A 24,400-nucleotide genomic window follows, 5' to 3' on the forward strand; every position below is an offset into this window, starting at 1 on the left:
AGGGCTGTGGATGTAGCTTAGTGACAGAGCACCCCAGAGTTCGATCCCCAGCACCCCTCCATACAAAATAATAAAAGGGGGGACCCAGTATAATGGTTGTGGAAAGCATTATATACCAAGAAGTCCTTAAATGTTCACTGTGGCTTTGTCTTTCCCACCAGATGAATGACAGGGCACCCCCCTGAGTCAGAGCCCTGGTACCTTCCTCATACCCAGAGGGGGCCCAGCAGCACATAGCAGACACACCAGCACCACCTCAAGCATCCAGCAGCAAAGGGACAGTTTGATGAACTATGATAAACTCATGCAACAGAAAATTACACAACTAGTAAAGAGGCTGGCAGATAATCTTAATGACATGGGAACTGTTCATCACAGAATCATGAGGATCAGGATTTATACTGGCCATGCAATGACTCCATTTGTATCAAACTACATAAACACATTTAATGTAGACACGAAAAATATACCAAGTTATTATCTGCAAGTGGGCTTGCAGACTTCTTCTTCTTCTTCTTCTTTTTTTTTCTTTTTGCAATACTGTGGCTTGAACCCAGGGCCTCCCACATTCAAGGCAAGTGCTCTAACACTGAGCTACTAACCCTAACCCTAACCCTAACCCTAACCCTAACCTTTCTACTTTGAGACAGGATCTCACTAATTTGTCTTGATTGGTCTCAAACTTACAATCTCCCTACCTCAGCTTCTTGAGTAGCTGGGATGATAGGAAAGTGCCAACACACTCATCTGGAGAATCATTTTCTGAGAATTTTTAACAATTAGTAGGACCTTCCCCCTTTATTGGTATTGGCAATTGAACCCAGGGTGCTCTACCATTGAGCTACATCCCCAGTGCTTTCTACTTTTTATTACAAGACAGGGTCTCACTAAATTGCTGAGACTGGCCTCAAACTTGCAATATTCTTGCTTCAGCCTCCTGAGTTTCTGGGATTATAGGCATGCACCATCGCACATGGCTAGGAATCTCCTTTCAAATATGAAAAGAATTCTCAATTATTTTTAATCCATTTGTCCCACTGTCCCAGATGTTAACACCTATAAAAACAAATACAGGCCGGGCATGGTGATGCACACCTATAATCCCAGTGGCTGAGAGGCTGAGGCAGGAGGATCCCAAGTTCAAGGCCAACCTCAGCAATATAGCAAGAGGGTCAGCACCTTACAAGACCTGGTCTCAAAATAAAAGAATGAAGGGCTGGGATTGTAGCTCAGTGGTAGAGCACTTGCCTAGCATGTGTGAGGCACTGGGTTCAATTCTTAGGACTGCATATAAATAAATAAAATAAAAGTCTGTCAACCATTAAAAAATATTTAAAAATAAATTAAAAAATAAAAAGGATTGGGGGATGTAGCTTTGTAATAACATGCCCCTGGATTCAATGCCTAATACCAAAAAAAATTAAAAATAAAAAAAATAACACCCAAAACTTAAATATAGTACGTAACATAAATTTATATAGCAGTATAATTATATAACACAACAATGATAGTAATATTAATGGACATCAGCTCATATTAATGTAATAATATATACACTCTAGATTATAATTTCCAACCAATCTATTTTAATACAACTGTCAATTTCATTGAAATACACAGAGAATTGAGATTTAACAGGTAAAGGAATATCCCAAGATTTAGAAAGTTAAAAGCAAAAGAAATACACAGTGATGTCTCCCTTAAAACCCTGTTCCATGCCCCAGTCATTTCTTGTCTATCCCCACACAGAGAACATGAGCTACACACACAAACATGCATGTATGTCCCTGCTTCACACAGAGTGGTCTAGGTGCTTGCACCCATCAGTGCTGACGAGCTTGTCACCCAGAGCAGAACTGATAGCAAGGAAAGCCAATTCTCAGACAATGATATAACACAATTGGAAGTCAGGAGGCCACACCTACCACCTCACACTGTGCACCCTGGCTGATGCATCCTCTGCACTATAAGAGGCTGAGCAGCATCCCTGGCCTTCACCTATTGCAGGTCAAAAGCACTCTACACCCGTTTTGACAACCCAAACTGTCTTCAGACAGGGCCAAATGTCCCCAGGGGCAGAATCACTCCCACTGGGCAGCTCTGTCTGGCCCTTGTTCAGAATTCAAAATCTCATGACTGAATGAGAAAAACCAAAATAGAGAAGCCCATTACAACTGAGATGCTCAAGTTTAATTTTTCAGAGCACCTTCCATGCAGCCATTATGTGTGTGCCATGGCACTACCCTTGAGTTTTCAAAGCTTCCAAGCTTAGAAACCGAGGGGCTTAATCAGAATCACTCATTCATTCTCACAGGGGCAGCCCCTTGTTACCTGTCAGAGTAGGACACTGACTGTCCGCAGGAGACTGTGTGACAATGGACCCAGTAGCTGAGCCAAATCAGACACTAAAGCAGAGCTTGACTGGTCCAGGGAGGGGAGAGCCCAGCTACATCTTCATTCCACAGATCTGTTGCCTAGAACTGCTCTCCAAACCTGAGCACAGAATCTAGTGCTACCTCTCTCAGTCTTCCAAGACAGCACTTCAACTCTTCCCTATTCCAGGCCATCAGCTGCTGATCAACTGCTCTGCAGACTGATCCTCCTGCCCTCTTACAAACAGAACCCATTCCTGGACCAGCAAAAGCTCTTCTAGTATTCATGACTGAGAGCACCACCAAGGCCCAGCTGCATCCTGCAAAAACCCTCACTGCTGTGACCACTGTGCCTGTACCAGGACTGGTTGTACCTAGCTGCAAACCTCCACTTCCCATGGTTCCTGGGCCTCTGCCCACCTCTGCAGACTCTGTGACACTAAACAGTGCACAGCTGCCACAGCCTTATAGCACAGCAACAGTACTTTGCCACTGAGCAGTTTCCTAAAGGAACAAGAGCAAATAACTAACCAAAGATCAACAACTAACCCTGAAATATGAAATATAATGATAAAGGAGCATACATGTGTATCAAAGAAAAGCAAAATGTTATGATTTTTTTCAAAGTAAGCTTGACTATATAAAGGCCACCAAAGTTCCTCTTTCAAATATTAATTTCTCATGAAGAAACCTAGTAGCTACCATAGAGAGAAGAGAAACATGATTAGATAAAAGCAGATTACCTCTTACAAGCCGACTTCTCTGTGAGCAGCTCTGGAGAAACATACTGCGCTGTTCCTACAAATGAGTTGGCCCTGGCTGAGGAGAGAGAAAGAAAAGGTTATATCTGGAGCTGTAATCCCCTGCCCACCAACAACTACACAGCTGGTGCATTCCCCAAGATATCATAGTACAAACACAGCAGAGAGGAGCTTGCTGTCAGCTCAGTGAGGGTCACCTGGAGCAAACTGAGCTCTCTCAGGAGCCAGACTCTTTAAGCCCCACCCAAAAATGCCTGCTGGACCCCAGAACACTGTGCAATCCTCCCTGGCAACTCCCACCTGATATGATATATGACTGTAAAAAGCATTCATGACGCACACTCATCATCCTGTCACTGCAGCAGGGCAGCATGAGAACAGGGGCCCTGTCTGTTGTGTTCACTGTTGGACGTGCAGCACCTAAACATACACGGATGCACAGTAGCCACAACAAACGGCTGTAGGCCAGAGACCACCCTCTTCTCAGTCACCAACAGCTCGGGCATACAGGGGCTCCAAGGCCAGTAAGACTGAAAGCCTCCATTCCAGAAACTCTCCACATTTGGCTACCTTCAGTTCTAGATTACTTGAGGTTCATCCATAGGTCACAGGATTGGTACGCAGGCCCTCTGGACCCATTCATCATCAGAGACCCCAGGGTTTTAGGACCATGGGGACTCATCAGTCATAGTACAGACAGACAAAGCAGCACCACAGCTGGGGTCCAGCTGCCTGTACACAAGGAACTGGCAGGTCTGGTTCACTCACTGCAGTTGCTACCACCTGTCCTCTTGCAAACCAGTTCTAAGCCATCCCTCCCACCCTATGCGGCCAGGCTGAGGAAGGCCCACAGCTTCTCTGTAGGAACCCAGCTTAGTTCGTCCTTCAGTCATATAAATGGTCCTTTCAGTAAATGGTTTTCTGAAGACTTCTTGGCTGCATTTGTGTCCTGCCAGGACCCTGAAAGATACTATTCAAGGACACCAAGGAGGCCCAAGAGGAAAGAAAACCAAACCAAGAGTCAAAAACAAAAGAGTCCACTCAACCATGTAGTGAACCCAAGAAATGTAAATTAAAACACAATAGTTTTTTTAATATTTATTTTTTAGTTGTAGTTGGACACAATACCTTTGTTTTATTTATTTTTTTATGTGGTGCTGAGGATCGAACCCAGGGCCTTGCACTGCTAGGTGAGCACTCTACTGCTGAGCCACAACCACAGCCCCAAATTAAAACACAATAGTTTAGACCAAAAGGAAGTCTAGTAGCATACAGGAAGGAGAATGGGAGAGAAGAGGGAGGACAGGAGGGAAAAGGTGGGGGGGGATCATGAACTGAAACTGAATTTCGCGCTGTATGAGTTTGTCAGGATAAACCCAACTACTATAAAGCTCTAAAAAAAAAAAAGTGTCGGGCACAGTGGTGCACACCTGGAATCCCAGCAGCTCTGGAGGCTGAGGCAGCTGGATCACAAGTTCAAAAGCCAGCCTTAGCAAAACCGAAGCACAAAGCAACTCAGTGAGACCCTATCTCTAAAAAAAAATACAAAAAATAGGGCTGGTGATGTGACTCAGTGGTTAAGTGCCCCTGAGTTCAGTACCTCCCTCCCAAAACAAACAAACAAAAAGCAAAACAAAACAAAAACACCACAATAGCATATCAAGTTGGCAAACAGGAAAAAAAAAAAAAAAAAAAAAGAATGAAATGCATGGCATTAACAAGGATCTGAGGGAACATGCAGGACTGTTGGTGGGACTCCAATGGTACAACTTACAAGGGGCCATTTTTCAGTAAGCATCAATCCATAAAGGAACAGGCCCATACTGAAAGACCAAAGCAAACTCTATCAAGACAGATAGAGCTATGCTGGGTGGGAGGATGGGCATACTTTGGTAATGCTGGGAAATCCATTTGAAGGCAACCATTTCTGTCCCTAGGCAGGCAGTCCTGCCCACGCTAGAATAATAACAAGACCAAGGCAGTCATGTGAGGTCCACAGCATAGCATAAAGACAAATGGCAGCTGGCCAGGGGATCTGAAGGATGGCCAACCACAGGTGGGGATGTGGGGCCACTGCAGTGATTAAAACCTCCCTATCCATCCCCTCTAGCTTCCCTGCCCACAATCGCTGACCCCCCTCTCCTTCCTATTTGCTGAATGCAGCCTTTGCACCTGGCTGAATACCAGAAAGACCTTAATAGGTCAGAACTTGGGTTTCCAGAAACAAACTCCCAGTCTGAACTTCCAAGACACGCAAACTCTTCCAAGGCTTTTGTAAAGAGGGCAAAGTCCAGGAACCGATGAGCTGCTTACTCCAAGTGGATTAAGCTGTCTTCACCAGGATGTATCTAAAGGATCCTCAGGTAAGGGCAAAACCAGAATCCCTCATCAATCCCACATGCCCTTTTCAATTGCCCTGCTCCACTGCCCATCATCTGCCCTCACAAACACAGGGCATAGCCTCTGTCTAGGAGGAGAGTGCAAGATGCCCACAGCTAGGGAACCTGGGTGACCCTGCTCCCACCAACACCTTATTCTAGAAGATTTCAAGATGTTTTAGGGGGGGGGCTGGGGATGTGGCTCAAGTGGTAGCACGCTCGCCTGGCATGCGTGCAGCCCGGGTTCGATCCTCAGCACCACATACAAACAAAGATGTTGTGTCCGCCGAAAACTAAAAAATAAATATTAAAAAAATTCTCTCTTTCTCTCTCTCTCTTAAAAAAAAAAAAAGATGTTTTAGGGGAACTAACTATGCATGAAAGTAAAAAGAAGCCAGTACAGGAATAAATTCTGATTGTGAACTACTCCAAAGAGAAGTTACTAAAATGAATCAGATATTTGTCCCTTTTCCTCTAAGAAGGAAACAACCCTGCCACCTCCTCTGCATATACAAGCAACTGTCCTGGGTTATACAACACCATAAGGACTTCTAGCAGAAAACCTTTCTAGAAGAAAAGGTTTATTTCACTAATTCACAAATGCACTTAAATTTTTATATATTTTTAAGTGGCTGTAGGGCACAAGCCCTGGCTAAACTATCAGATTCTGAAGAAAATCTACAAAAAGGAAGATACACAGAGCACAGCCCAGGTACGGCTCCCATAGCTGATGGGGGGCCAAAGATGTCCCAGTCCTGCCGCCCAAGATATACCATGGACTCGTATCATGCAGGAAGAGTCAGCACAAGCAGGACAAGGAGCTGACAGATCCCTGCACAAAAACCTGGCAGACATTTGGTTCAACTTTGTAGTGGACAATGTGTTTGGTTTTTTTGTTTTGTTTTGTTTTTTGGTACTGAACCCAGGGACACTTAACCACTGAGCCATATCCCTAGCCCCTTTTTATATTAGGGACGGTCTCGTTGAGATGCTTAGGGCCTTGCTAAATTGCTGAGGCTGGCTTTGAATTTGTAATTCTCTTGAGCTGCTGGGATTATAGATATGTGCCACTGCGCCCAGCTAGACAATGCTTGTAGCTATGAGGTTAAATCAAGTACATGAAAACAGAATTACCAGCCAGTAATATGATTACTATTAACAAGTCCAACAGATCCAGGTTTAGGAGCTTTCAGAAGTACCAGGGGAATAGACTATCATCTAAGACACTAGAGTCAATAAGCATCTCTTCCTTGACTGGTAGGTTTGCTTTTATCCCCCCAGGGCAGTGCTTTAGGACTGACAGAGATCTTCCCAATCCAGGAGGAGGCCAAACAACTCAAAAACTACAAAGCGGTTAAAGGGCAGACAGAACCTGGACAAGAATCCTCCATATAAACAGCACCCAGAAAGACACAGACTCTAGCACGGGAAGCCTGCGCTGCATGGGGGAACAGGCTGGCTCCTCCTAGTAGCACCCTGCAGACAGAACTGGTCAGGAAGCTGGGTATAATCCCCTCTAGCTCCCATGAACTAGCTGGCTGCTGGTGGAGAGGCCAGAACCATCACCATCCCCCTATTCAACAAGAGTAGCAGCACTGGAGATGCTTATGTTGGAGTCTTACTTCCACCAGCACACTGGTGCTCCAAGCCTGTGGCCAGCACATTCATCCCCCAGCACTTTCCTCCAATGTCTTTCTCTCACAGGGAGCCCAAGCACAGAAGGAGAGGCCAGGCAGCTCTGCAAAAACTCATGGGAGGATGGGCCACAGGACACTCACAAGAACAGAGCCTCCTTCCCTACACCTTCTAGACTGGACATGCTGCCTGGTGCCCTACAGTGGGACCCCAAGAAAGGCATCATGAGTCTCTGCAGTAATGCTAAAGACCACACAATGCTACACATTTCTCAGAAGTTGCTTTCAGTTTTAAGCACAGAGCTAAGCTCTGCTGGAAACCAAACTCACACACCTTGTTTGCTCTCTGGGGTTAAAACTTTTGCTGTTCCAAAATCTGTGATCTGGATGTGCATGTCTTCATTTAACAAAATGTTTTCTGGTTTAAGGTCCCTGTAAAAGTAGATATTTATGTTTGAGATGAAATACAACAGCAGCATTATTACATACTTTATCTTTTGATGACAACAACGCAGTGATGATGTGATGAATACTTACCATCTTTACGGATTAAAGCAAAAATACAAGCCCCTAAGTCCACACCAAATAAATATCAACTGCATACAATAAGGTCAGTGTAATTATATCACTTCATAATACCATCTATCATTTTAATAAATGTTTTACTACAGTATAATCTATCATTTTTAACTCAGAAAGAGCTTATGGATACTTCCAATTTGGAAAAAGAGATCAGAAATAAGTATACACAAAAGCTACAACTGATAAAATAAAAGCACTAGTCAAGATGGTACAAGTTACTGCCTAGGCAGGAAGACACCTGGCCACTGTGATCTGGTGACTGAAGGAAGACACTCAACATGCATATTCCTCTGACTTCAACCTTTTCTCACCTGGCACCTATATCCCACCCACCACAACATAAACCCACACTGATCTTAGAGGCCTGGGATGGTCTGGGCATCAGCAGTAGCTTGTAGGCCAAATGGCTGCTGGCCCAATCATTACACTGACCATCCCACACATATCACCCTAGGTGGCCATCAGGTTACCTGTGAATGATGCCCTTGCCGTGCAAATACTCTAGAGCAGACACAATCTCAGCTGTGTAAAATCGGGTACAAGTCTCATCAAATGAACCGATTTTGCGGATATATTTAAGCAGTTCTCCATTTTTGGCATAACTAAGGCCAAAATCTGAATATTGTACAGTTAAGGAAGATTGGTAGAAAATTTGTTGTTTTAAAACTAACCTTAACAGCCCAGTAGGAACATGTTTTATTAAATGCAAACTGAAGCTACCTGTGACCCAAGACAGTCACCCTTTTTTGAGTCAGATCCAGGCCAGCTCCAAGACCAGGCACCAGCCTTGGGGCTTCTAAGAACACAATGATACAGTTCCTGGAAAAACAGACAACACGACTCATCCCAGACTGCCCTTCTGGACATGGTCCCCAGAAGTGTCTGTAGACATATGAAAGGGAACCACTACAGATGGCTGTCATGCCTACAGACCCTGGCCAGGGCACCAATGCATGTATGGCTTCAGGTGAAAACAGAACAGCTCTGGAAGACAGGTCCTGACCAAGAACCCTGCTTAAACACACAGAGCTCCAAGTGTCATGCCAATTGTCCTGCATGTGGTTCTACTTCCATGCACAAGTGACATGCATTGTAAAAGAAGAGCCATTGGGATTACAGGCATGTACCACCATGACCAGCACTGTATAAATTTCTCAATTCATTTGATTTATTTGTGAGGCACCCACTGGGGAGACACAAGGGACAGTCAGCCTACTCTCAGCACCCCGCACCGAGACATGTTCCATCTGAATTCTCCTTCTGAGGGAAAGGAAGGCTGACAAGAACAGCTCCCATATAACTGTTTCCCCTGGAAGCACTGGACATTTGTGCCTCATACTAGAAATCTCTAGGTGCTTCACCTCCATGGCAGTCCAGAACAGAGACCCAATGTTTACTACCTTAAGCAGTGGCTACTGGAGACCCAATGTTTACTACTGTAAGGGTGGCTTGTGTTCATGGTGCCAGGCCAGCCTTCTTGGTCTGGTTTCTGTCTGCCAAGGCATGGTCAACTCCTATCAATGAAGGAGGGAAAACACCACAACCAATGCCACCCCTGTCAGGCCCATCTCTGATCACTCACACCTCCCCAATGGGACAAGTTTTCACAAAACCTAAAACAAAAAGCAAGTATACCTCATTATACTGGAGAATGCAGAGGGTCTCCACCAGGGCCCCCTCACCTCACCCTGCCTGCCCCCAACAAGGGAGGCTGGGGCCATGGAACTGCTAGTTCTGACTCCACCTGGGCTGCCCATAAGACTACTAGTTAGGAGCCCAGGTGTGAGACAGCCTCAGTCACATCCTGAGGAAGCAATTTCTTGCCTCTTCCAGCTTCATAGCTTTGACTTTTATCCAACCTCTCACTGGTTCCTGTTTTCTGCATAAAGGACATGTCTCTGCTAAGCATGGGGGGAGAGGTGATCAGCAGGTCTGAACACAGCAGGTGCCCAGGATTACTACTCAGGCTGCTAGTTCTCCATAGTCACATGCCTTCCTCATCCCAAGGTGCTCTATCAGAATCCTAAGCACATTCTCCACCCTCTAGGCCAGGGCAGTTAGGGGTTGGCAGAGGTGGCAGATCTCTCTCAAACATACCCAGTAAGCCCAACACCTGCGATTTGCAGAGCAGGAACCTGGATTAGAGATCAAGCAACTGACTCAAGATCACAAAGTAAAAGGAGAGGGACCAAAGTTCAGCCCTGAGCCCAGAGGCAGTGTTCTTGACTCCTCTCTGCAAGTGGGGCATCACAAGGGCAAACAGGTGTTAATCAGCCTTCACAAGAACTGGAGGAAGATAAGACTCCTCCAGCCTTCAACTATGCATGAAGAGGAAGGCCCCTCACTGCTCAGACTTGAGTCAAGGCAGAAATGCTCTGGGGGTGGAGGGCTTTCTGCTTGGCCAGGCGATTATGCTTGCTCTCCTGGTGGCCTACACTGCATCTGGTAAAGAACCCCAGCAGGCCCTGAATGGACCCACTTGCCTGTTTCCAGGCTGTAGCAAGGCGTCCACAGGCTCTGTCTACCCTCATACTGTCCTGAGGATAGGTGGACTCACTCTGAAGTCACTGCAGGTAGTGACAAGAAAATGCACTTAATCAACCACTCCCCTCTCCCACTGGAGATTACAGTTAAAGAGAGATGGTGTCACATCTAGGCACTTATTCATGGAGACAAAGTTTCATTTTCTTTTCAACACAATGTATACCAGGGATGCTGAGTGAAGCAGAAGTCCCTGAGTCTTATCCTTGTGGGAGGTGAGTGAGACCTCATGACCTTCTGGGGTTTTGGAATTTGTCTTTATTTTTGTGGTCCTGGGTCTAAATGAATTTATCTTAATCATCAAGAATAATATGTGCAGGGCTGGAATTGTGGCTCAGTGGTAGATCACTTGCCTTGCAAGTGTGAGGCACTGGGTTCATAAAAACAAATAAAAGCATTGAGTCCATATACAACTGAAAAAAAATTAAAAAAAAAAAAGAATACTATGTGCATAAGCTCATGCCCATAATCCCAGCAGCTCAGGAGACTGAGGCAAGAGAATTGTAAGTTTAAGGCCAGCCTTAGAAACTTAGCAGGCCCTAAACAGCTTAGTGAGAGCCTGTCTCAAAAAATAAAAAGGAATGGGGATGTGGCTCAATGGTAAAGTGACCTGGAGTCCTCTCCACCTGCACTGCTCTAGCCAGACCCATCTGAAAACCAGACAGCAAAAGCATTCTCATTTGGATTCAGAGCTGGTCCCATCAGCCATGACACTAGGAGGAGATGAAGTCAAGTGATTATTGTTCTGTTCAAGCTGTCTATGGTTTGGATATGGTTTTGATGTCCCTCAAGGGTACCTGTAATTGAGACTTGGTTGCTAGAGTAGCAATCCTGGAAGGTAGTGAAAATGGAGCTGTGTTAGGGACTCAGGTCACTGAACGTGAAGCAATTCCTGGGAAGTTCTCAAGAGAGGGTTTTCATAAAGGAGCAAACCCTGCTACATCCACTGTCTCTACTTTCTGACTTGAGATTTGCTCCTTTCTCTGTACCTACTCTGCCATTCACCATCCACCACATGGCTACAGCATGCACTAGGACTTTCTCCAAACAAGCTAAACAAACTGCTTCTCTTCAAAAAGCTGGCCGCCTCAGGCATTTCGTGGTGGTAATGCAAAGCTGACAGAACAAAGACTCCCAGCCAATAGGACACATCGTCCAGCAGGCTTGCAGGAAGCCAAGGCCTTGGACCTCTGGTTATCTGGTAGCTAGAAACCCTCAAAGAGGCGTGAATTCACACTGGGTCCCAGGGGACACGAGGGAGGGACCAAGGCAGCCTCAGAGGTGATAAAGATAGAGACATGAACAACGTGATGAGGCGGCTAATGAATGTCACATAAGCAGCAGAGGTGGGGACCATAAATGATACTGGGAGACAGCAGGCTCTACCCTACATGCCACTATTCAATCAGAGCTAAAACCACCACCAAAAAAGGCCTCTCCAGGCCACAGGTCTGCCACTACCAGACCACTAAAGTGATACTAAGGGAAAACCACCAGGAAGAGCCCACTTGAGTATTTTATCTCCACTTGCCTCACCGCTCAGTCTTGAACACTGCCCTAAGAAGCGTCCACCCAATAGCCAATAACTTGTATAAATGCAAATCCTGGTCAGGCCCAGGCCCAGGCCCATGTATTTGACTGCTGGGCAGCAGCTGGCTGAGCAACTATCACCCTACTGGAACAAATCTGATCCTGTAGCCTCCAGGTCTCCAGGCTCCTTATTAACTGGCAACAACTTATCACAGTCTCCTCCTTCTTTGGGTGCCAGTTAGCCCACTCTGGATCTGCACATCATCCTGGGTGAGCCTCCAGAGCTCTGATGACAGCCACCCAACAGCCCACTCAGTCCTTGAAGAGCAAGCACCAGCATATGTGTCATATGCCAACACAGTATCTGCCCCCAGCCTAGTCTCTCCTGGCTAAGTAACAGCACTATATACTCTGAGGGCAAATACCAGAAATCACCTGACTCCACTTTCTCCTGCCCAGCCCCCAACTGCCTCTAGCTCCCATTCCTCAGTATGGACTATGAGGGGGCAGAGTTGGGGCAAACCCTGTGTTCCCCAGCACAAATAGGACAAAATCCAAAATTGATGCCAGGTCATCATGGTTCACAGAACTGACCCACTTCCACCCACAGACTGCCTATTCCTCAGATTCACATTCTCTCCTGCCCTTGCAAGTCCACTGAACTTAGAGAGGCCCACATTTCCAGATACCTGCACATTGCAGCCTTTCTACTTTCTGTAGCTCATCCTGCTACCTGGACATCTGTGACAGTGTGATACTCTACATCTCTCCAACTCCTTCTCTGAAAGGGAGACCACCAGGACAGAGCCTTTTCCTTGTTTACCAGCACATCCCCATCTCCCTAAGCACAACAAACACTTCTAAAAGAACAAGCAAATTCAGGCAGCAGTAGAAGGAGCCAAAGATGGTATTAAAAGTGGGAACAGGGCCAAAGCATGGTGGCACACACCTATAATCCCAGGAAGCCTCCTTAGGGAGGCTAAGGAAGGAAGATCACAAGTCCAACCCAGACAACTTAGTGAGACCCTGCCTCAAAACAAAATTTTAAAGGGGCTGGCTCTGAGCTCCCCTCTATTCAGTTCCCAGTATGACAAAAAATAATTTTTTTAAAAAAATGGAGCAGGGGGGCTGGAGTTGTGGCTCAAATGGTAGAGTACTCACCTAGCACACAGGAGGCACTGGGTTTGATCCTTAGCACTGCATAAAAATAAAATAAAGATATTGTATCCACCTAAAAAACTAAAAAATAAATATTAAAAAAAAAGTGGAGCAGGGGTTTAGGAGTGTGGCTTAATGTAGAGCATGTCTTTTTTTATATATTTATTTTTTAGTTGTAGTTGGACACAATACCTTTATTTGTTTTTATGTGGTGCTGAGGGGATCGAACCCAGGGCCTCATGCTTGCTAGGTGAGCGCACTACCACTAAGCTACAACGCCAGCCCTAGAGCATGTCTTAATATGCACGAGGCTCTGGATAGGATCTCTAGCACTACACCAAAAAATAAAGTAGGAACAGAATACAGCAAAGTTTTAACAGAAGAATTGGTGTTCATGGTACAGAAAGAGATGGAATAGAGAGAAACCAGGTACCTCACCCAGGTAAAATAGGGAGGCCAAGCCCTCAGAGGCTTGGACCAGCTTTGAGGGTGCCAAGGAGAGGGGTGGGGCCCACTAAAAAGAGAAGAGCACCTTTTGGGAGCAAGGAAAACCCACCTGCCTGGCTCACAAGTGTAGCCTGCCCCCAAGATCCATAGACCTGCCTCCCTGATTCCTAAACGAAAGTTTGAAAAGAGTAAAGAAAGGGCTCCCAAAGTTCAGGGAATTAAGGACAAGAGAAAATGGACAAAATGAAGACCTACTGGAGAAGTAGGACTATCCTAGAGAGCAAAGGCACTAAAGAAAGCTGAGGGACTGAAAGCCCAAGGGAGAACTACACTCAGGACATGAGGAAGATGATTCAAGATCCTGTGGGTCACTCCCTGCACTTCTCAAATACCCAGAAAAGATGTCCTTTCCAAACAAATTCCATAGCCCAGGAGTCAAGGAGGCAGGCAGACACCAACAGACACTCCAGGAGCCCAAGGATATTCAAGATCACTCCTCCTCTCTTGTCCTCTGCTTTATTTGAGCACGGGATTTGATATCTAACAGATACTGCACAGATGCTTGTTAGAAGGGAGTACCTTTGCATTGATATCTAGCAACCCAGCAGCCAGGATTAAAATAACCAACAATCTATTAGGTAGAATGTTTACCAATAAAACCCTCAAAACTCTTTGATGGCTTCCTCAGCAGACAACCCAGCTGGGAGCCTCAGCCGTGTTTGGCACTACCTACTGCCTCCAGGAATATTGGCCACCCAAGAGGTCCCATAGCAACAGGAGTGGGGAGCCACACTGTACCCTTTCCTTTTGGGGGAAGGGGTTACTCATGAGAAAAAAAGGGCTGTGATTCCACAATGAGAGGGATAACTGGTATGATTTCAGATAGTGCTAACCACAAAAAGGATACACAGCTTTTCATCATCCTGAAATGTGAAGTAAAGCTTAACGAAGAAGGGGTGATCCAGGCGTGACATCACATCTCGCTCTCTGGTTACATATGGGACCTTGTTCTCTTTTATAATATGACGCTTCTCCAGAATTTTAACTTAAGGTAAGAGAGAAGTAAGTTACTACAATTAGAAAAGGTGAAAATAGTAAATACACAATTCATAAAGATAACTGGTACAAATTATAGTTTTCCCAAAATTACCCACACCAGCTTCATGGTCTCTAAGACCAACAATGTTCTAGATCCTGAAATCAGCAGAAAAACCTCGGGCCCTGCCACCCAGACTGCCATGTGCATGGATGCTGCACTGTCCCCAAGTCCCAGATACATAGCTCACTGGAATTAGTACTTACTAGCATATTCTCTGGAGGTAGCCAGTTCTCGGGCCAAGACAACCTGGTTTGGGGAAAAAAAAGGGGAAAAGAGAAGGAAAAGAACACACACTGTAATAACCAGGAGACAGTCTGAAGAGACACGGACTTCCTCATCCCACTCGAGGTTTGAAATTACATAAATCCTTTGGATTCTGTACTAACAAACAAAAGTACAAAGCCACTGCTAAGGTAAATGTGTTTTAACAGTTAAGAAAAAACATATAAATCTCTCCATTGTTTTCAGAAGGCTCAGCTGCTACTGGTCCTCATAGTGCCATGAAAGTATAAATTCAAGAACCTTATAGGAAAGTATAGTGGCACAAGCCTATATCCCAGCGGCTCAAAAGGCCAAGGCAGGAGGATCACAAATCCAAAACCAGCCTCAGCAACTCAGTGAGGCCCTAAGACACTTAGTGAGACCCTGTCTCTAAATAAAATACAAGAAAGGACTGGGGATGTGGCTTGTTGCTTAAGTGCCCCTGGGTTCAATCCCAGGTATCAAAAAAAAAGAACCTTGTAGCTGGGTACACCGGTGCACACCTGTAATCTCTAGCTACTAAGGAGGCTGAGGCAAGAGAATCACAAGCAAGTTAACTTAGTGAAACCCCATCACAAAATAAATTTTTTAAAAATTTCAGTGGTAGAGCCCTTGTCTAGCAAGCACCAGACCCAGACCCTGGGTTCAATACCCAATACTGACAGCAGTTGTGGGGGACAACCTCATAGACTAACATATCCAAATACCACAAGTGGGTCCTTGGAATTTCTTCAAAAAATAACTTTAAGAACATGCCCTTAAAAAAAAAAAAAAAAAAAAAGATGACGCCCTTCCATGGCTGGTGCTATAGTTCAGTAGCAAAGTGCTTTCCTAGCATGTGTGAGGCATTGGGTTCAACCCTCAGCACCACATAAAATATTATGTGTCCATCTAAAACTAAAAAAAAAAAATTAAAAAAAGAACATATCCTTCCGGTATATGTATAATGCAAAAAGATGCCCTAAACTTAGATTTTAAAATAATTGCTAATAATTTCTACCACACATTTCATCAGATGATGCAAATATGATCACAGCTATAAAGGGCACAGGGAAGTAAACCAGCACAGGAGTAAGCTACCTTCTCAGGACACCCTCACACTGCCACCTCAGAAGCACAACTGACCCTGTGGTTCAAACTCCACTTCAGGGGCAAAGTGCCCAGTGTGGCATCCCCAAGTGTGGATGTGGAAAGACTGAATAAACCCTGGCCATACTTGAGGCACCAAAGTGGAAGTAGCTGATGGGCCCAAGGTTTGGCCAGAGCTTGCCAAGACAGCTTTGCCACAGTAGATCCCACCACAGCCTATGGGTGCAAATGCGCCTAAGACCTCTGAAGAGCAACAGCCTGAGGAACAGAGAGCAGATGAAACTAGTCCCTATAAAATTCCTGGGCCTGATGGGAGGATGAGGTCCACTCAATCCCTCATTGTGAGTCAAATCCCATGACAGGATGCCTGACAGAACTCCTCAGGCGTGGTCCTGGAAAAGCACTTTGAGACGCCTGGCCATTATTGTGAACAAGATCGGGTTATATGCACTCAGGTGGAAAGATCTCAAAAATCTTTCCTAAGGAATGTGCTGTGTATGGATGGTTTTCAGTCACTGAAGCTGAAGGAAGCGGCCAAGGCAGAACATTCTTCTCTGGGTTATGCATTTATACAATGTCACATTCCTTCACAAAAGCATGTGCTAGATTCATAAATAGGAAAGGGAAAGAACTATTAGAGAGTACTGCTATTTAGTAGAATCCTCTCTAAGACCATATTTATGTAATCTTTCTGGTTGTCTAAAGTTAGCAATTTATTAACAGGTTTCCACAGGAAAGGAGGGGGTCCTTTTCCAGAGATTCAGGTGCAACATATCCCTTCACATTACCCAGGGTGATGGCAGGCTGCCCCAGATGTTTTAGTATCCTCAGGACCTCTTCCCTCTCTTGCACTAACACCAGGCTCTGCCAACTCAAGATCCTGGTACAACCTTGTAATTGTGCCTCTCCCCTGGAAATCTAAATTTAAGTGGTCTCTATTTCAGGAATTGTGAGAAAGAAGGGAGGGTAACACCAATTTCAGACTCAGGGCTACAGATTCTAAACAGTGGGAGAAGGAGCCCCTGGCTCACAGCACTTTCCCAGGCACCTTGTGGCTAGGTCCAAAACTGCACAGGGTAAGGGGAATGATGATTGCATCACCCAGAAAGGGTGACACCTACTCCGCAATCCCTAATCCAGGGACACAAGCAATGCCACAAGTAAATCCTCCCTCCCAGTTGAGATAAATGTAAAAATATCAAACTGAGAGGAGAATTTTGGATACTCTAAGTAGTGAGAACAAAAAATTGGGGTTGTACTACTGCCCAGGGTTATCTAGGCAGTTTCCTCTCTCTTAAACGGTAGTTAAGTACAGAACAACTGGAACTATCTTCATAGTTGAGGGCTTTTTCACGAAGGCACAATCCTTTTATAAACAATATTATTCATAAAAGTTGCTATTAGAAATCTAAGTTACGAGTGTAAGGGGAAAACAAGGCACAGTGACGCACATCTGCCATCCCAGTGACTCAGGAGATGTAGTCAGGAGGATCACAAGTTCAAGTCTAGCCTGAGCAACTTAGTGAGACCCAGTCTCAAGGAAAAAAAAATAAAAAGGGCTGGGGATAGAGCTCAGTGGTAAAGCACCCCCAGGTTCAATATCCAGTATCGTAAAAATATACAAATAGTTAATTTTTTTAAAGGGCTAGGAATATAGCTCAATGGTAAAGCTCACTGGGTTCAATCCCCAATACCAAAAAAAAAAAAAAAAAAAAAGTAGAAGGGCAGCAAAAGTTAACATTAAGTAAAACAAAATGACAAGATATTAAGAATGCAGTGAGCTATATTCCATGTTCTTTGTATTTTAGAATCATTCATAAATGTAAAACAGAGAAGGAAAAAACAACAAATTCCACAATTCCACATATGGTTTCTTCACAAGGTTAGCAAGAAAGACTGGTTATTCAGAACTCTCTCAGGGTGAGGTGCTTCCAGGGCCATCCTGAAGCGCCCATCTGAAACTGAAGGCCAGTGTAGAAGTCGCATTTGTGGAGGGACTTTTGAACTGAGATTGTATACCCACAGCCAGGACTTCTGAGCTGTCACAACCCTGCACAGCACCCCCCCCCCCCAAATGCCTCCTGGATCCCTCCTCAGCAACCTGGCTGCTACCATCAGCCTTTGTTTCTTTGCTTTCTCTTAAAGTAAAGAGAAAAACCCAAGTCAGGTAAATCTGTGACAATGTTACTGTGGTTCTATAACAATGTTACTGTTTATTAAAAAAAAAAAAAAAAAAAAAAAAAGAAAGAAAGAACAAAAATCTAATTTATTTTATTTTAATTTTTTTTTATATTTATTGTTTAGTTTTCGGCGGACACCACATCTTTATTTTATATGTGGTGCTGAGGATCGAACCCAACGCTGCGTGCATGACAGGTGAGCGCACTACTCCTTGAGCCACATCCCCAGCCCACCAAAAATCTAATTTATATATTAAAACAAACAAAAATCAAGAGACTTTTTTTTTTTTTTAAAGGATTAATTGTTGGGCTGGGGCTGTAGCTCAGTGGCAAAGTGCTTGCCTAGCATGCATGAGGCACTGGGTTCAATCCTCAGCACCACATAAAAATTAATAAATAAAGGCATTCTGTCCATCTACAACTACAAAATTTTTTTAAAAAAAGCATTAGTTGTAACAAAAAAATGTCTGAAAAGATACTAACTTTCAATCTCAGGAACACAAAAACTTCCTTGGGACAGGAGAATAAAGAATGTAACCTGCTAAGGCCAGGTTAGAATGAAATTAACTTGTATTTAAAAACACAACCGCAAATCATTAGTTGTAGATGGACACAATACCTTTGTTTTATTTATCTATTTATTTGTTTGTTTGTTTGAGGTGATGAGGATCCAGCATAGTGCCTCACTTGTGCTAGGCAAGGGCTCTACCACTGAGCTACAATCCCAGCAAGAGATGTTTTGAAATGGGTCTCACTATGTTGCCTAGGCTGGTCTCAAACTCTGAGGCTCCAGCAATCCTCCTGTCTCACATCTCCTAGGTGCTGGAACTACATAAGTATGCCATCACGCCCACCAAGAGATGCTTTATAAAGTTTTCATCTACAAAATCAGGTTTAGACATTCTAGACACACTCCTGGTGGTCTGCTGTGGAAGCCAGTCTAGAAGACTCCAGTGGCCTTTTTAGCGGGAGACAGACACTAGGAAGAAGCCTGGGAGCACTTCCCAGGAAGAATGCTACCTGCATTCAGGTGGCCTAGCTCTTAGTTTCACAACAGTTGGCCTTCCCAAGAGAAACATGGTAATTTAACAAGCAACAGCAGAACATACTCACTGTTGAAAAAGAGCCCTCGCCAAGAATTTTCCCAAACTTGAAGTCTTCAGGCCGTTTCTTGCGTGGCTGTGGTGGCTGGGCAGTGTGCTGCAGGGGGTTAGTGCTTGGCCGGGACTCAGCTGTAGTGCTGTCCATGGTGGGGCCCTGCCTGCTGCTACTGCTAGGAATGCCAGGAGCGGAGCCGGACTCAGTCTGGGTCCTCACCATTGATGGAGACGGGCAGGCACATAATACCACACTGGACTGAATGGGAACAGCGTCATACTGTGGACACAGAGGAGAAAGGTAAGACAAATGGTTCACTGTCCAGCACACATGGACTGAAGTCTGACCTTCTTCAGTCCTCTGGGGCTGCTACCCTCTCCCCTGCTCACACCAGCCACCACTCCTCAATTCTCTCTCAGTGCTGCATGAGTCTCCAACCAAATCTCTAAGGCCAAACTAAGGCAACCAAAGACAGCACTGTGAATTTTAATTATGGGGGATGAGCAGATAAGAGCAGTGATTAACTGTGTTTACAATACACAGAGACACCCAGTGCTGGCAAGACTATGATAGAGCAAGCACATTCATATTCATACTGCAGCTGGCACCAAAAACCAGTGGGGCTGTTAAAATTATTTTGGAAAGCAATTAGGCAAATGTCAACAAAACAACAACAAAACAGTTGTCAATGAGACACTGAAACATGAAAGCCTCAGGGGGAACACAGTTAAAAATGGAAGTGGGCACTGAGAAAATCAGATAAGTGTTTAAAGTTAAATCTGCAGTATGTGAAAATTGCACTCATGCTTAGAAAAGCCCCTTCCCCCGCTCTGCCCCTCATGTTCTCACAATGATGACACAGGCCCACTTATTACTAGACTGTGATATAAAATACAAAATGAACTTGGAGCACCCAGGTGCAGGTCTTCATACTCCTGCCCACTAAAGAACCTAGGAGGGCACCTTACTTGTTTCAATGTGCTTCTAAAATCCATGCTGCATCTGAAAATCAAAGTCTCCCCAACCGTCCCCATAGGATAGAAGGACAGGACAGCAGCCTGCCAGGTTGTCACTGGCCAACACATGGCCCTTTCAAACACTAAAAACAAACTGATCAGAATAACCTGAAACTGACCATGGGTGGTGGACCATACCTATAATCCAAGCAACTGGGGAGGCTGAGGCAGGAGGATTACAAGTTCAAGGCCAGGCTCAGCAACTTATTGAGACCCTATCTTAAAATAAAAATTAAAGGGGCTGGGGATGTGGCTCAAGTGGTAGCACGCTCGCCTAGCATGCGTGAGGCACTGGGTTCGATTCTCAGCACCACATAAAAATAAAATAAAGATATTGTGTCCACCTAAAACTAAAAAATAAATATTAAAAAAATAATAATAAAAAATAAAAATAAAAATAAAATAAAAATTAAAAAGGATGTAGCTCAGTGGTAGAGCAGTCATGTGCAAAGGCCCTAGGTCAGTACCCAGCACCAGCCCCCTGGAAAAAGGCTGAAGACAACTGAATGCTCAATTTTCATAATTCAAATAAAAAAGGGAGTGTGGACACACAGCTATTTCTTAAACTGTTTGCACATCTGTTTATAAGGACAGACAAGGATTTTTCTCTTTCCATATAAACAGGGAATGATGTACAGAGAAGCAGCAGCCAGGGCTCCAGAAAGGTAGTAAACATTCCAAACACAGGAAAGAAAAGTGGGGGAGAGGGATTGGGGAGATTGAAATGCAATCAAATTCCATTCCTGTATGAGTTTGTCAGGATGAACCCAATTACTAACGTATAATTAATGTAAAAAACAAAACAAAACAAAACAAAAAAAAAACAAACAAAAAAGACAAGAAACACAGGTGGACCCACGATAATCAAGAGTGAGCCACAAGACAACAGTTCAGCCACCAAAAGCAAGAAAAGGTGCTCAGTCAACCCACACCTATAATCCTAGCCACTCAGGAGGTTGAGACAGGAGGATCAGGAGTTCAAAGTCAGCTTCAGCAACAGTGAGGTGCTAAGCAACTCAGTGAGACCCTGTCTCTAAATAAAATACAAAATAGGGCTGGGGATGTGGCTCAGTGTTGAGTGCCCTTCAGTTCAATCCCTGATACCTAATACCCCCCAACCAAAAAAAAGAGAAGAGGTACACATCTTGATACCATAAAATGCACAAAAAAGACAAACAAATTTATTAATACAACTAATAAAAGTAGCCTCAATTTAGATGTCCAAGAGGATGCATTGTTTCCTTAAAACCCAAAAAGTGTGCTGGGCACAGTGGCTCATGCCTGTAATATCACCAGCTTGGAAGGCTGAGGCAGGATTGCAAGTTCAAAGTCAGCCTCAGCAACTCAGCAAGATCCTGTTTTATAATAAAAAATAGAAACGCCTAGGGGTTTGTCTCAGTGGTTAAGAGCCCATGGGTTCAATCCCTGGTACTAAAAAAAAAAAAAAAAAAAGTTCATCTATAATTCCAGCCACTCAGGAGACCAAGGCAGGAAGATCACAAGGTAAATGCCAGTTCTGGCAACTTAGTGAGATCCTGTCTTAATATAAAAAATAAATAATATATAAAGGCCGTTAGAATGGATGCTCACAAGAAAGCCCTGCCCTCAAAGGGGGAAGTGTGTACCTAACCTGGGCTCAGCAAGCCCCTCGTCCAGGCACCAAAACTAGGTGGTATGACCCCACAACTCCCATACTCCATGACAGTTGCCAGCCAGACCAGTGGAGGGTGTTATTAGAAACCACAGGGATGAATTGACAGCATGACTTGTCCCAACAGACTCCAAGACATCAGGTAGGACTGACATGAGAGGAAGTAGAGCATCACTGCCACATTGCTAACATCTGTCCACAAAGGAGAGTAAGCATCATGGAAAACACTCACATGTGTGAAAAGACTAGAGATCAGAGCTGAGATTCAAAGGACAGGAAGTGTGTTTTGCTATTACTGGTGTTGGGGGATAGCTGAGTAAGACTCAACTGAGTCAAAAAGACAACCATGGTGGCATTTCAGAGCAGCTGTTTTCACTATGGGTGTGCCACTCCATGTTGACCAGTTTTGATGAAGAGGACTTCAAACCCTGGGCCCAAAAGCACTTGATTAGGCTAGATGTGCCGCCAAAACTCCTTCCTTCCAGAGGACTGCATGTGCTCAGTACATAAGCAGTGGGTGTGAGAGCAGGCAACTGCCTGGCTAGTCATGGGCATAGTCCTAGGGCTGCCTCTCCTGTGGCTCATGTTGGGAACTGCTGGGCACAGGGCCATGCTAAAGCCAGGAGAGATGCAGTGCTACTCACATCACCAGGAGGGCTCAGTCCGAAGAACTTAGGTGTCCTGGCACATATTCTATTGCAGAATCTTTCAATCAGAGCAGTTTTGCACCCCCTGGTGAGACTTGGCAAAAACTAGAGACATTTTGGGTTGTCATACTTGGGGGAGGAAATAAGTATTATTAGCATCTAGTGGGCAGAGGCAGGGACTCTGCTAAACATCCTAGAATGAAGATAACGCCCCCACAACAAAAAATTATCAGACCCAGGGGTTGACAGGGGTTCCTACTGAGAACCCTGCTCCAGACTCACAGACTCTGCCAGACCCTAGGAGATCTTCAGCAGCCCCTCCAGAGCTCAGCTACGCCCAGGGACAGGATCACCAGGATCCTCAGAGAGGATAAGGTGTATCTTCAGTCTGAGAAGAGCCTTAAAAATCCTAATACAATGTTTTGGAAATGACAAAACTTAGTTTTGTGATACAAACAGCATAAAATGGTAGTGAGATTCCCATCAAGGGCTGTAACTTCAAGGTGAGAGACACTGAACTGGGGAAGAACACGCATAACACCAAGCACACTTAAGGAACCCAAGAGCCTACAAGCCCATAGGAGGGAGGGTAGGAGTGGCTCAAGAGGGTGCAAAAGCAGTGGGAGGAAAGCCTCAGGAACTGAGCCCACATAGAGGCTGAGGTGACATAGCTGCTGCCTCAGCAGCAGAGGATGAGGTACACCAAACCAGCAAAGATGCCATGAACCTGAAGGTCTGGGTAGAAGCTGTCCTCCTTATGAGAGTTGGCATGCCATCCCCTCCCCACCAAGTGGAAAGGCACCCAGGGCCGTGTCTGAGGAAACGCCACCCAGGCGCCAGTATTTGTCTGGTCCAATTTCTCTTGGACTCCTGGCTCAGCTGGTCACAACACAGGTTTTGGCTGGAACTCTGCTTGACAATGCTGTTTCCAAATGCCAGCCTTTGACATTTCACTTGCTGTAAGATTATACCCAATAATTTCTGATTTTTTTTTTAAACTAACAAAGCAAACTCTCAGCATGAAATAGGGATGAAAAGAACACCAAGGAACCCAGGTCCGGCTACTATGAAGAACACAGTGTTTCTTCCATGGTATAGCAAGCTGCTACAGAACAGGAACACAACCAGCCAGACAACTAGAACAGGAGAAACACTAAGTCCATGTGACCTGTAGCCATCAGAGCCCACCCTGAGCAGCTGTTTCCTGAAGGGGGGAGTCACCTTCCACAGACAGAGCCATTACCCACCCAGTAGACACAGCAGCAGGTAAAGGAGCTTCTCCCATGAGTCTTTGATGAGCACTGCACCCTGAGGGTGATCTATATACCATGACAGTCAGTGGCTAGACAAAGAGTACATCCCATACACTTCCCAGAGCCGATTTCAAGAGAGAGGTTTCAGCCCAGGTCTTTCTCAACTATAAACATCCATGTACCCAATGCTAACTCTTTCCTTTAAAATACTTGGCAATGTCACTCAGCTAAAGTACAATTTTTTTTTCAGTTGTAGATGGACACAATATCTTTATAATTTTTTTTTAATGTGGTGCTGAGGATCGAACCCAGTGCCTCATATATGCTAGGCAAGCGCTTTACTACCACTGAGCTACAACTGCAGCCACCCCCCGAAGTACATTTCCAATGAAAAGTCTTAAGGCGTCAATAAGCCTCTCCTTGAAGGCAAACATGGCACCTTAATATAAATCAACATAAACTAGTTAGTTGTCTGTCTTTGCTGTGGACATCTGTCTGAAACCATCAACAGGTCATGGGCAGGTGCAGAATGCTCTAGAGCCTGAGCTAAGTCAAGCTGCTTCTGTTTCATGGGCATGAAGTAAAAGGCAACAGCCAGGTTAACGAGATGCAGGGGTGAGGTAGAATGGCAGGGCAGGAATGGGGAGTGGGGAGCACCTACAGCCACCGTCTTCCTCCACCTAGGATTTCTGCACTCATCCTC

The 24,400-nt window shown here is 44.9% G+C and overlaps 1 protein-coding gene across 1 annotated transcript in view; it reads right to left on the minus strand.

Annotated features, from left to right (window-relative positions):
• The window catches only part of Pdpk1 (3-phosphoinositide dependent protein kinase 1), a 70,904-nt gene that overhangs the window by 23,289 nt on the left and 23,215 nt on the right, over positions 1–24,400 (minus strand). The window contains exons 2-7 of the mRNA XM_027940506.2: positions 19,146–19,409; positions 14,706–14,748; positions 14,311–14,448; positions 8,198–8,342; positions 7,480–7,577; positions 3,116–3,191 (exon numbers count right to left, since the gene is read on the minus strand). Of these exons, the coding sequence (XP_027796307.1) occupies positions 3,116–3,191; positions 7,480–7,577; positions 8,198–8,342; positions 14,311–14,448; positions 14,706–14,748; positions 19,146–19,409 (764 nt within the window). The remainder of the gene's footprint in view (positions 1–3,115; positions 3,192–7,479; positions 7,578–8,197; positions 8,343–14,310; positions 14,449–14,705; positions 14,749–19,145; positions 19,410–24,400) is intronic.

This window comes from Marmota flaviventris, chromosome 19 (genome assembly GCF_047511675.1).
Source record: "Marmota flaviventris isolate mMarFla1 chromosome 19, mMarFla1.hap1, whole genome shotgun sequence".
NCBI classification, from domain to species: domain Eukaryota; kingdom Metazoa; phylum Chordata; class Mammalia; order Rodentia; family Sciuridae; genus Marmota; species Marmota flaviventris.